General features: G+C 36.7%; 1 protein-coding gene across 2 annotated transcripts in view; it reads left to right on the forward strand.

Annotated features, from left to right (window-relative positions):
- The window catches only part of LOC106867427 (eukaryotic translation initiation factor 3 subunit D), a 34,515-nt gene that overhangs the window by 3,656 nt on the left and 17,609 nt on the right, over window positions 1-13,250 (forward strand). Inside the window, exons 3-6 of one of the 2 annotated variants that reach the window (XM_014912301.2) lie at window positions 1,949-2,088; window positions 5,892-5,980; window positions 6,522-6,591; window positions 11,107-11,228. In XM_014912301.2, coding sequence (XP_014767787.1) covers window positions 1,949-2,088; window positions 5,892-5,980; window positions 6,522-6,591; window positions 11,107-11,228 — 421 coding nt within the window. The remainder of the gene's footprint in view (window positions 1-1,948; window positions 2,089-5,891; window positions 5,981-6,521; window positions 6,592-11,106; window positions 11,229-13,250) is intronic. The other variant, XM_014912302.2, reaches the window with a different exon arrangement.

Below are 13,250 nucleotides of genomic sequence, written 5' to 3' on the forward strand. Positions count from 1 at the left end.
CCGCGCTAGCTAGTCTTGAGTGGTCGATCCTAACCCTAACCCTATCCCGCGTGTGCAAATGAATACGTGTTTAGGGTTAGGGTTAGGATCGACCACTCACGACTAGCTAGCGCGGACGCGTGACTGCGCGTTCGGGTCCGCGCTGCTTTAGTAGTACCTATATATATATATATATATATATATTTGTTGTATGCTTATGTTTGGAACGTCTGAGAGTTGAGTTTCTAAACCAGCAAAGTTAGTACTGGGGGTCCGTGAACTAAATTCAAAATTTCATATCTGCCTGCCTGCACACATTAAGGATAAGCATAATAAAATGGGTCTGTGGGAAAACAAAAGGGTTGGGAACCACTGTTCTAAACCATTACCAGTAACTTCAAATAGAAATTTTAAGCTCAACATCCAGTAGATCTATGGGTGAGGTGTTTGACCACCCTATTGGTTTTCAGGCAGTGTGTATTGACCATTGTATTTATTGTCTTCTATTCTTTTTAAAGATAGTAGGGTGTAATATATCATGCCATTGACCACATGACTTATCAGTGTTATTAGTCTGCCAACATATGCAGCGAGATAAAAACTGCATACCTAACTTCTGATATAAAGTAACTAAAGACCTTTTGTCAAGGACCAAGTCAGTGGTCTAGTAACTTGAATTTTCAAATAAGTTATTTAGCAACCACAATTGAGTATTAGTTTAGGTTTTACATTTACAGACTCCCTATACAAAACCTTCATTCTACTCTGTCCTATATAAATTTCATTTTTAATTTTGGTTTTGTGGTGTGCAAATTATTATTTCCAATCAGTTTCATTAATTATTCTTAAAGTTTGGAACATCAAAAAGCTTAGTTGGAAATTACTCTGTTGTTGGGAAAAAATTTTGAATTTGAGAGTTTTGAAATTTTTTTCAAAATCGGAGGATTCTGTAAAAAAAAAAAAAAAATTACAGGGGGAAAGGTTCCATTTACATATTCTCCATCAGGACACTTTTAACTGTCCTGTATAATTAATCATTCAGCATTGACAGTACAGGTATAATGTCCAGCATAGCAAGGCATTTCATTTGGGTTTGATGTTTACAATAACACCATGTATTAACTGTTAAGCTTTTTCAATGCAAATGATATTAACACCAATTAAAAAGAGATAAAAGAAACCTGGTCCTTGAATTCCATCATTTACTTGGTGGGCAACCACATAATTGATGACATCAAAGAATACCAGTAATATATATGTGGTGTAAGTTCTTTTATTTATTCAGCTTTTTCTTTTGGAACTAAGTTGATGTCTATGACAGTGGATAAAGACATTTTCATAGCAAAATGAAAGAGAAATTAAAAACTTAATGGACCTGGTGTAAGCAGTTGACTAACAGAAAGTAAAATATTTATGTTCACTGCAACAAAGACAAGTCCAGAGGAACCTGAATTTGACATGCAATTTCCAGTTGATGCCTCATATCTAAAAGTACCATTTTATATCGAAGACTATGGTCAGGTTCAATGAGTTGGCTGATGACTGCATATAATTTCTTGTGTAGGATGAATATATGTTTATATACACATGATTAGCATGGAAATTTCTAGTGTTTGAAATGTTTATGATTCCATTTGCAAGTTTACCTAATTTTCACCAATTGTTCTGAATGGGGATCTGTAAACCATTGTAATGTTAAAAAGCTCAGGATGAAGCTAGAATCAATTTCATGTTAATATTTGCAATAAAATTTGCAATGTTATGCTTACTTTTACTTTTTCCAATAAAATTAAAATTTTCCAACTTCATGAACTATACTACCTAAGACAAAAAACCCTAATTTTTCTATTTGAATTCAGTGTAATCCATGCCAGCATGGAAAATGGATGTTAAAGAATGATGTAATATACCCATTTAATTTTAATTTATTTAATGTCTTTGTTCCTGTTGTTTCCAATTTCTTGAATAGGAAAGTATAATTCAGCTTTTGGAACTGGTGGCAACCAATATTCTTACTTTCATGATGAAGATGAAAGCACATTTCAGTTGGTAGATGCTTCAAAAGGACAGAAACCAAACTACCAGAGAGGTCGGCGTGCATTCCAACAGGTGCGGTGGTACTTTGATATTTGTCAAATATTGGTGTAGTGTTGGCTTTAATTCCTCTCTTCATAAGTTGAAAACTTACTGGGATCAGTGAAGTTAATTAGAGGAAATATGTCCATGGAACACATGAAGATTTTCCTTCTTACTATCTTCATTGATGGGGGTTGATGTATACTTTGCAGGTCAGTGTATGTAGGTAGGGCGTCTAGATATGGAGAGGAACACCAGAAGTGTTAAGTGATGGAGTTAACACAGTGAAGCCGATAGAAGTGAGAGTATAACAGGCTATTTTAGTAGTAATAGAAGAAACGGTTCTCTTTTCATATATTCTTTTATTCTTTTACTTGTTTCAGTCATTTGACTGTGGCCATGCTGGAGCACTGCCTTTAATCGAACAAATCGACCCCAGGACTTAATCTTTGTAAGCCTAGTACTTAAAATTCTATCGGTCTGTTTTGCCAAACCGCTAAGTTACAGGGACATAAACACACCATCATGACTGTCAAGTGATGGCTGGGGGACAAACACATACACACACTTGCATATATATCTATATAAGGGTGTGGGTATTCTTGCGGAAAATGGGTTAAGGTAATCGAGGTAGTCAGTCTGCGATAGAATACTTAAGATTAAATTAGTGCTACATCATGAGTTAGCAACCATTATCTCTACCTATGCCCCTCAGCCAGGGCGACCTGATGGATAGAAAAACCGATTTTATGACACCCTCTTGCTGACTACCTCGTTGATGAATGACAGGGTGCCCCGGTCCCGTATTTAGTGGTCAATGAGGAAACTAGAGATAGATGAATGGTTAGCAAGAGCTGTGCAAGCCATGTACAGGGATGCAATCAGTAAGGTGAGGGTTGACAATGAGTACAGTGAAGAATTCCAGGTAGGAGCCCATCAAGGTTCAGTCCTCAGCCCCCTCCTATTCATCATAGTCCTCCAGGCAATAACAGAGGAATTCAAGACAGGATGCCCCTGGGAGCTCCTTTATGCTGATGACCTTGCTCTAATTGCTGAGTCGCTATCAGAACTAGAGAAGTTTCAGATGTGGAAGCAAGGATTAGAATCGAGGGCGTTAGAGTCAACCTAGCTAAAACCAATGTCCTAATAAGTAGGAAGGGAGACAAACCACAAATCCCTTCAGGTAGATGGCCCTGCTCAACCTGTAAAAAAAAGTGTAGGGAGAAACTCCATAAGATGTACCCAGTGTAAGCTATGGACAAATAAGAAGTGCGACAATATCAAAGGAAGGCTAACTGTGAAGATAGTTTTTGTATGTGGCAAATGCTCAGGAGCAATAAACACTGAAAATGTGCAGAGAACAGCTTCTGTCACATTCCAGGGCGAAAAACTAGTAGTAGTTGATAGCTTCTGCTATCTGGGTGACCAAGTTAGTAGCCGGGGTGGATGCTCTGAAAGTGTAGCTGCTTGAATAAGAATAGCCTGAGCAAAGTTCAGTGAGTTCCTACTTCTGCTGGTGACAAAGGGCACCAATCAAGCGTGATTATTGCCAGTGTCGCCTTACTGGTATGTGAAAAACAACATTCAAGCATGGTTGTTGCCAGTGTCACTGGACTGACTCCTGTGTAGGTGGCACGTAAAAAGCACCATTTGAGCGTGGTTGTTACCAGTACTGCCTGACTGGCCCTCATGCCAGTGGCATGTAAAAGCACCCACTACACTCTCGGAGTGGTTGGTGTTTGGAAGGCACCCAGCTGTAGAAACTTTGTCAGATCAGATTGGAGCCTGGTGCAGCCTTCTGGCTTGCCAGTCCTCAGTCAAACTGTCCAACCTATGCCTCGGGAGCCAGTCAGCGGCCCTGGCAACGATCACGCTTGGATGGTGCTTTTAATGTTCCACTGGCACAAGTGCCAATCAGGCGGTACTGTCATAGAAAGCGGATGTTAAATGATGATATGATGGCCTTCTTTCAGTTTCTGTCTGTCAAATCCTCTCAGAAGGCTTTGGTCGGTCTAAGGCTATAGAAGAAGACACTTACCCAAAGTGCCACACAGTGGGATTGAACCCAGAACCATGTGGTTGGGAAGCAAGCTTCTTACCACACAGCCACATGTAGTCAATATTTTTCTTTTAGGTAACTTACTGAAATTAGGTGAAAATTTTCAAACTTGCTTTATTGATGTAATTTTTCATGCTGAATCTGATGTTCACTTGTTCTAGAAGAATTTTTTTTTAATGTTACAAAAGTTAAAATTTGGATTATTTTTACCTAACAAGATTTGGAAGCAATATATTATGATGATGAAAGTTTTGAAGTTTTAATAAGTTTAAATGAGTTAAGTCATGTGAAATGTTGGAACAGGCAATATAAAAAGAAAATATCTTCAATGAAATTTTTTTCTTTTTTTGCTAAAAATACAAAGAAACTATGTTAGATTAAAAAAAAAAAAAAGAACTGTACATTATACTATTGTAGTTCAGTTCATGTAAACAATATCAGAAATTCAGAAATGAAAGTTTGAGTTACACTAGGGTTGAGTTAGGGTTTAGAGTGTTAGAATTGCGGTTTAGGGTTTAAGGTTGGTGTTTATGGTCAGTCTAACTACTGGATGACATGGGGTTAATCAATTAGTAAGATACTTTTAGTGAACATTTTTCTAAAATTTTTCTGGAACAAGTGAATAACAAAATCAAATTCAATATGAAAGATATTGCCTCAATATACCAAATTTGAAAAAAAAAAATGTTTTTGTAGCAAAAATTCAAGAATGAAAGTTCACAATGCAGGTATGTAGTTGTATTTTTAAGCAGACAACAGCTTGGTTTGTTACCATGGAAACAGGCATCACTGTGATTGTGGTTTACCATTGACTAAAATTACCCAAAATTTTCAAATTTTGAAAGTTATTAACTTTTTATTTATTAATTTACATCAAAAATGAATTTCATTTCCGTAATTAGTATACAATACTACCATCAATGCACCAAATTTGGAATCAACTGGAACAAAGTTAAAGGAATGGAAAATGAAAGCCAAACAGAAAAAGACTCCCAAATACCTTGTTATGTTCTGAGTTCAAATTCTGCAAGAGTTAACTACTAGGATCAATTGAATGTGTGGCCATGTAAAATTGTAGTAATTTTTTAACATGCTACTACTACTTTTGCCACTGCATTTAGCTATAGGTGCAGTATTAATTCTAACAGATTGCTGCTACAACAATTATCAAGCTTTTTATTACTGATAATGTAGTTGCTTCTAGACTGTTAGCTTGAGTGTTGGGAATGGAAATCTCAACTACCCTAATTTGAGAATTTCTTCTTAATATTGTATTGTAGAATGTGAAAACTACCCCTTCTCAATACTATACCCCCATTCATTTGAGGGTTCTTGTCTTGTGAGTTATTTGGTAACATCACTAATGCAAGTGTCACGAAAAAGTATCCAGTTCACTCTGTAAAGTAGCTGATGTTTGGAAGCACATCCAGCTGAAGAAATCATGCCAAAGCATTGGGTTTGGTCAATACGGTCGACTAGTCCCCTCCCCACAAATTTCAGGCCTTGTGCCTTTAGTAGAAAGAATTATTATTATTATTACTTGTAGTGATGGTGGATTGACAGAATTAGAGCATAGGATAAAATGTCCTGCAGTATTTGTTCATGCTCCTTACATTTTGAATTCAAATCCTGCCGAGGTCAACTTTGCCTTTCATCCTTTTGAGGTCGATAAAATAAAGTACCAGTCAAGTATTGGGGTCGATGTAATCGACTAATCCCCTCCCCTCAAAATTGCTGGCTTTGTGCCTAAATCAGAAACAATTATTATTACTTGTAGCATAAACAGCGAAGAGAGAGAGAGAGGCGCCAGCAACAGGCTTCTCTTAATATGCAAACTCTGTCGAAAACCCAAAAAAGTCGTGAAAGGTAAGAAGTTATTTTAACATACTGTCTGTTTTGATTTCTAAAATGATTATATTATCTATAATTATCAATACATGTTTCAGTACTTTTTTGTAGTCAACTCTGATTAGTTTCATTTGTATTCAACTACTTTTCCCTTCTTTTACTTCTGCTCATTAAAAGCTTACAAGCTTTTACCACCCAGATCTCATCTCCAATGTTGATATATCCTACTTAGACTAGTTCTCATACAGCTATACGTTGAAGAAATATCTTCCTCATGAATGGTCAGTGTATTGTAATGAGACTTGCATATGAATTGGGGTACGTGGGGTAAAGTGTTGTGCTCAGACACTCAGCTACTTGACAAGAGACTTGGCCCTCTATTTTATAAATGGGTAGTGATGTTGACATATATTCCTTGGTTTATTAACAAATAGAGACATATATTCATTAGTTTATTAAAAAATGTAACTAAAGATTGTTTGGCTTATTAAGGAATATAACAATATATATGGTACTGGAAGTTCTTTCCCAAATAATGATTTTGACTTTATTCTTGTAGGGATCGTCAGAGACAGCTACGGAAATGGCAGAAGCAGTTTGGAAAAAGGTTGCAGGAAAATAAGCAGAAGGTAAGCTTTAGCATTTGTAAATAAATCTTGAATTGTTAATGTCTCTGTTGTTTGAGAAAATATTTAACTTTGAACATCCTGTTGGAAAGTTTCTAAGCCAAAGCTCAGTCTTGTAATCATTGAGCAGAAAATAACTAAGAATGGGTTAGTTTATTCAAATGTCTATAGTGTATTTACTTGTGGTCAGAGTACTATGAAAATTGCTAGTGTTGCAGAAAAGATTTAGTTTATTTTAATATAAATAATAATTTGTACTAAAAATAATCTTATGTATGTGTGGTTGTTAGTGACATAACTAAAAAGCAGATACACTCTTAAAGAAAGCGTAAAGAAAGATGTTTGTAATAAATGCAATTATTAATAATTCATGGACATACAAACATCATACAAAAAAATGTTTTCTTTGACCCTTTTGCAGCCTATTATGAAATTTACAGGTAATCTGAGTTTCACCCTCAGAAATAACATATCCAGGTATGCATGAATTTGATCAACATATCTGCTCCTTTTTTTCACGTACAAGTTATGCAATAATACCGATCAAAACTCCTTGAAAAATATTCAGCAGATTTCACATCAAGTCTTTAAGGTATTTTTGGACCAATGATACTTGCAAAAGGTTCAGTATCCAATCATTCTTCAAGTAATCTTTTGTTCAAATCAATTTGAGGGAAAATCTGATCACAACCTTCTATTTGTATGAAAAAAATAAATAAATATATCACTCTGGTTATCATCTCAAAATCCTTGTCTACCATAAATCCATCAATTAATCAAAGTAGCCACTCAAAGAATGATTAGTGAACATTTTAACTCAAACTTTCATTTTTGAATTTCCACTATTATTTACATGAGCTGAACTACAATAGTATAACATACATGGTGATGTGTAGACATGTTCAAGATGTTAAGAGTTAATAGAATGTTCTGGTTTGTTTTTCATGTTTAAGCAGCTTTCCACAGTAGATTTACATTTTGGCTTTGCTCTTTCTGTTATGTAATTTTACTATTGTGATTTAATGGTGGTCTTATTTCAGTTTTTAGAAGTGGTGCATCTTTTGTTACACCCCTTTATATTTTCTATTCAACTCTTGACAATGTTGTCTATTATTACATCCATACTGTGTAACCATGTATTATTGTAAACCTATTTAATCAAGTTAGTTATCATTTCAGTATCATTTCTCAATTTGAATGTGTAAGTCAAATTGAATCTAACTACAAAGTTTTATTATGCACATCTTGTGTTATGTCATAGACCTCAATACTGCAAACTGTCCAACCCATGCCTATATGGAAGGTGGATATTAAACAATGATAATGATGATACACACACACGGTGTTTGGGATAAATTTGACTTTGCATAAAAGAAAAGAAAATCTCAATATCCCATCCAAAAATAAAGCATTTTAAAAGTCAGAAAATATCAACTAGATTATGGCTATTCAAAGGAGTCACCCTCAGCTTCCACCAAGGCCTTAAGAGAGCTTCAGCACCTGGCGCATGTGTTCCTCACTGTCCCTGGGAAGGTTTTTGAATACCTCCCTCATTTTGGACAGATCTTGTAGGCAGAGTGATTTGTGTCTTTCAGTTGCACCCCTTGCATAGTAAGCCATGGGATTAGAATCTGGATTTAGGAAGCTAAAAATTGGGGCTGGTGAAGTCATAGAGATTCTTCAACAACTGCTTCTGACTCTTTCCAGAGGTATGCCAAGAAGCTGAATCCTGCTGCCATACATATGCCCTTCCAGCAGTAACCCTCTCCAGCCAGGGTTTGACCACAGTCTCCAGCAGCTTCACATGTCCGTCTGAATTGAGCCTAAGTTTCTGTTCAAACAAGTGGGGTGGCATGACGTCACTCACAGGAGACACATCCAATGACCATCACAGTTTGGGGGGAACATGGTTTTCATGATATGTGGAACATCACATGGATTGTCAGTAAGACAAATGGGTGTTGCGCAACTGGTCCTGGCATAAGTTCTCATCTGAGAAGAACCAAATTATCCTTGGCTAAAAAGGATTCCTCAGCTTGTTCAGAAGCTTCTTTTCCTTTATCGAGCACTTCTCCTTGGCTGTCAAAATTTGTCCCTTGTACTTCTTGTACAAGTTGTTGTGAATGTCCTCATTCAGAACCAGCTTCATAGTGGCAACTTCAATACCCATCTCTCTCACCAAAGCCCAGATTACTTGGATCTTCCATCAGCTTGTCCTGCAGTAGTTGGATGAATTTTGGTGTCAGAATGCCTACTTTGTCCCTTCCTGTTACAGCTGTCCATGTTGCATCTTATAGCCTTTACAGTGTTCACAAAACATTGAGCAACAATCATGATGTTGGCATTTTGATACCTGGTGCGAATCATCATGATACAGGTAACTCTTTTTCAATACTTGGATGGCTTTCTAGTCCTCTATGTCAATTAACTTTTACTCAACTGCAACTTTAATCTGTGCTCGCTAATGCCATTGACTGTTTACCAATACATTGAGCTGTTCCTGATAGAAGGACATAAAATATCAAACTTAGCTGGACACCTTTTGTGTGTGTGTGTGTATACACACACACACACACTCACACGAGTGAGTGGACAAACAAAAGAAAGGGCACTCAATGCATTTATTTGGAGTTAATGTATGGATCAAAACAGTTTGATTCGGATTCCATGCTACTTAAATTTCCAAGCTTGTGGAGATGTGTGTGTGTGTATATATACATACATGCACACACACAGTAATGCCTTGATATACAAGTTAGTTTGTTCCTGGAGACCACTCATAAAGTGAAAACTTGTAAAGCAAAGCAATAATTTCCCATAGTAGCAATGTCATAACTCGTAATTCATCCCCAGAAAAGTATTTTACCTATAAAATTTATAATATTCTTAGATAAATGGCAATAAAACAGTAGAATGTGAAGAATATTTTATGTAAAGTTTAAAGAATGTCAAGCTCATTTATAATAAATATATATTATTATAATTGTTTTCTGAATCACTTGCACTAGACTCGCGCACACCATCAATTGTAGACGCAGTCGCTAACTCACAAGGACTCATAGACGGATTTGTAGATTTCTTTATAAAAAAAAAATTTAGGGATATTTGCTTAGAAGAAGCTTTTTTTTGCTCTCTATAAATTTCTCAGTAACACGCAGAAGCATTTGTTATGGTCATAGAAACTTTTGCACTTCATTCAAAATTTAAATCTTGTGCTTGGAAAGTTTCCAAGGCTTTATCCAAATGTCGAAATGTTTCTGCAAGTTCTTTCAACATGAAAACATTAACTGACGTTTCATCAGCTGTGACCTTTTCCTCTTCTATTGTTGCCTGCTCTTGCATTACAATGCCTTTGTTGGTGAGTTTGTCATTATGTGATTGAAGCAGCTCGCCTACAAGATTTGCCAGCATGTTCAGATTCAGTTCATTTGCCAGGTTTACAGTTTCTTCTGTTTTTGTACATTTTCGTGTGATTCAAGACCCTCAAAATCATTAAGAAACTGAGGGTAAAATTTTTCCAAATGATGTTGCCACATACACAAAATGGCTTTTTTATATTATAAAATAAGCTCAAAAACTCTGAGTCTCATAAAGTGGGTCCTTGTAATGTGAGGTATTATTGTGTGCATGTGTCTGTACATGCACTCATACATCTGCAAAAACTCATACATGCATATGCGTACATGCACACATACACCCACATATGCACATATACACACATACAAGTTTGTATGCCCACTCCCTTAACCATCGACCCAGTCACACTGCTACGACCCATTTCCTGTTCAACCATGTGGTCCTTTTCTCAAGGAACAGCTGTCATTTCACTTTCAATACTAATAATGTGAGATCATATGACTTTTCTTAACCAACTACAGTCTATCTGCCGGTAGCCATCTTAGACTTCCTGCACCTCCATGTTTATTTGAATTTCCACTGGCCTGGCGAAAAGTCCTGTTAAGGGCTTGGAATCTAAGTAGCATGGAATCTGAATCAAACTGTTTTAATCCCATTTGTATGGGATATCCATACAAATGACCAGCTGCACACAGGCATGTTCATTTACAAAGAAAACTTCCATTTTTGTGAGGTCCTTTCTTAATAAGACTAAAAATGGCTTTACTGAGTGTAAATAGGAGCTAAAGTTGGTAGACAACTGAATTAGAATTAGTTATAAATCTTCATGTTCTGTGTTCAAATCTCACAGAGGTGAACTTCACTTTTCATTCTTCCAGAGTTGTTATCAGAACTTGACTGTTTCCTCCTACCAAATTGTGACATTCTCACTGTTCCCTCTTACCAAAGTGTGGCTGTTCTCTTCTACCAGCTTGTGACATAGGAAATGTTAAATAACAAGAAATTACAATGCTGGGTTTCTGCATTATTCCTCCCCACCACTAAAATTTCCCATTTTGTGCTCCTTTCTCCAACTTCACACCCATTGACTGACCTCTTCATTCCTACATCTTGGACTCCCCTCTATCTCTTTGTGTTTATTTTTCAACTTATTACTTTCAGGCACCTGTTAAAAACCGAGATGCTTCAGTGCAAGTGCGTGAAACCTGGCAAGTAGTTGAAGATATGGACTTCCCAAGACTTAGCAAACTCAGTTTACCTGGAATTGAACCACCTGAAGACTTGTGAGTAATAAATTGGAAAGATATCTTTCAAATAGTTTTGGTATTGGCTTTATTACTGAGCACTAATTCTTTCTTGCAGGTATTGATAGTTGATTTCTCATAATTTGAGAACATTTCATTACAATTTCTTGTATCACAACTTTTATAGTTTTATGTAGTTGCTTATGGAGAGATTTTAATTCAGTATTGAATTACTTCAAGTAGTAGTGCTCTACATTGATGTGAAAGATATATGGCTGCTTTGAAATTGCAAATTGTCTGGCATGGATGATATACCTGCTGAGCTGTTGAAGCATGATAGGGAAGAGGTTGTACAATATCTGACACATTTTGTTTAGCAGCAGAGAGATCTACCAGATGATTGGGGGCATGGAATGATGGTAACACTATCGCCCCAAAAAGGTAATCTGACAGGCAACTGACATGGTATTTAACTGTTATCTGTTCTTTGCAGCTTCCTGCTGAATAGATTGAAGAAGATCGTTGATGTGTTGAGAGAGGAGCAGGCAGGTTTTCAGAGTGGCAGGTCCTGTATGGAACAGATCTTGTATGAAGGAATATAATTGAGCAAAGCAAAGCACGTAGAGTACAGCTGCTTATTAATTTCATTGACTTTAAAAAAGCATTTAATAGTGTTGACCGAGATACATTCCAGAATAGCTTGGGAGTCTATGGGGTCTCTAGCAGATGTTTCAACATCTTTAAGTTACTATATAGGAACTTGCAGTGTTCTGTGAAGATGAGCAGCAGAACCACTGACATGTTTGAAATTGCTGCTAGAGTGGGACAATGTTGCATTTTGTTGCCATTTCTGTTCCTGATAGTGCTAGAGTTCATCATGTGGAAAGCAATGGATAGCACCAGTTTTGGAATAACATGGGGATTAAGCAAAATAACATTTGGATTCACAGATGACTTGACATTACTAAGCTTCAACAGAGATATGCTGCAGTCCATGACAGATAGACCATACAGTTTGAGGGCAAAAGATCTGTACTGAAAAGACCGAAGCCATATGAATTGGTGGAACCCAAGCACAACTTGTCTGTCTCAAACTATATGAAATTGAGTACATCAATAAGTTTACATATCTCAGTGGCTGTATTTCAAATGAGGTAAAGCAATGTTAGTATTCCAATGTTTTTGTCCAGTATGGAGATCAAAGACTATCAGTAGGAAGATAAAGCTGCAGCTATACTCATCTATTATACCAACAGCCATTTACGCCCATGAAACCTGGAAGAAGAGAGCGAAGATTTCCCAATTGCTAAACACATTCCATCAATGCTGCCTACATTCAATCCTGGGCATGTCTTTGCAGGACAGAGTGCTAAATGAAAAGTTGATAAGAGCTAGCATGGGAAGTTTACAGGATATAGTGACTGAGCAGTGGATATAATTTACTGGCCATGTGCTTTTATTACTGCAGGAGAAATATTCTATCATCATGATGGAGTGGATGCCAGAATGAGGAAAAAGACCATGTAGAAGACCAAAGGAGATGTGCTGCTGCATATTCTGGAACAACATTATAGCAATAGAAGTCTGCTCTAATGGAGCTAAGAGAAAAGCAAGCACTGTCTGCCCATTGTGCTAATGGCACTGGAGGATCTAAGGGAGAATCTTGCTGTCTACATTGATATTATATATCAACCATCATCATCATTTATTGTCTGCTTTCCATACTGTCATGGGTTAGATGGTTTGACTGAGACTGGTAAGTTGTAGGGCTACACCAGGTTCCAATCTAATTTGGCGTGGTTTCTATAGCTGGCTGCCCATTCCAAGAATGTAATGGGGATTCAACAAAAATTTGGCTGCTTTTCCAGTAGGCTGAGGAATACCATAGGGGCTACGATCACTTCAGTACCTGTTCAGACAATGTCGATTTGATGGATGGAGTGAGCTAATGTGTGGCAAACAAACCATTTGTGCAGGTCATTTGGCAAAAGCTAAATGCTCATAGGGTGTCTTTGATAGGAGAGTTCACCATATATATATATATATATATATATATATATA

Source organism: Octopus bimaculoides, chromosome 8, assembly GCF_001194135.2.
Source record: "Octopus bimaculoides isolate UCB-OBI-ISO-001 chromosome 8, ASM119413v2, whole genome shotgun sequence".
Taxonomy (NCBI): Eukaryota; Metazoa; Mollusca; class Cephalopoda; order Octopoda; family Octopodidae; genus Octopus; species Octopus bimaculoides.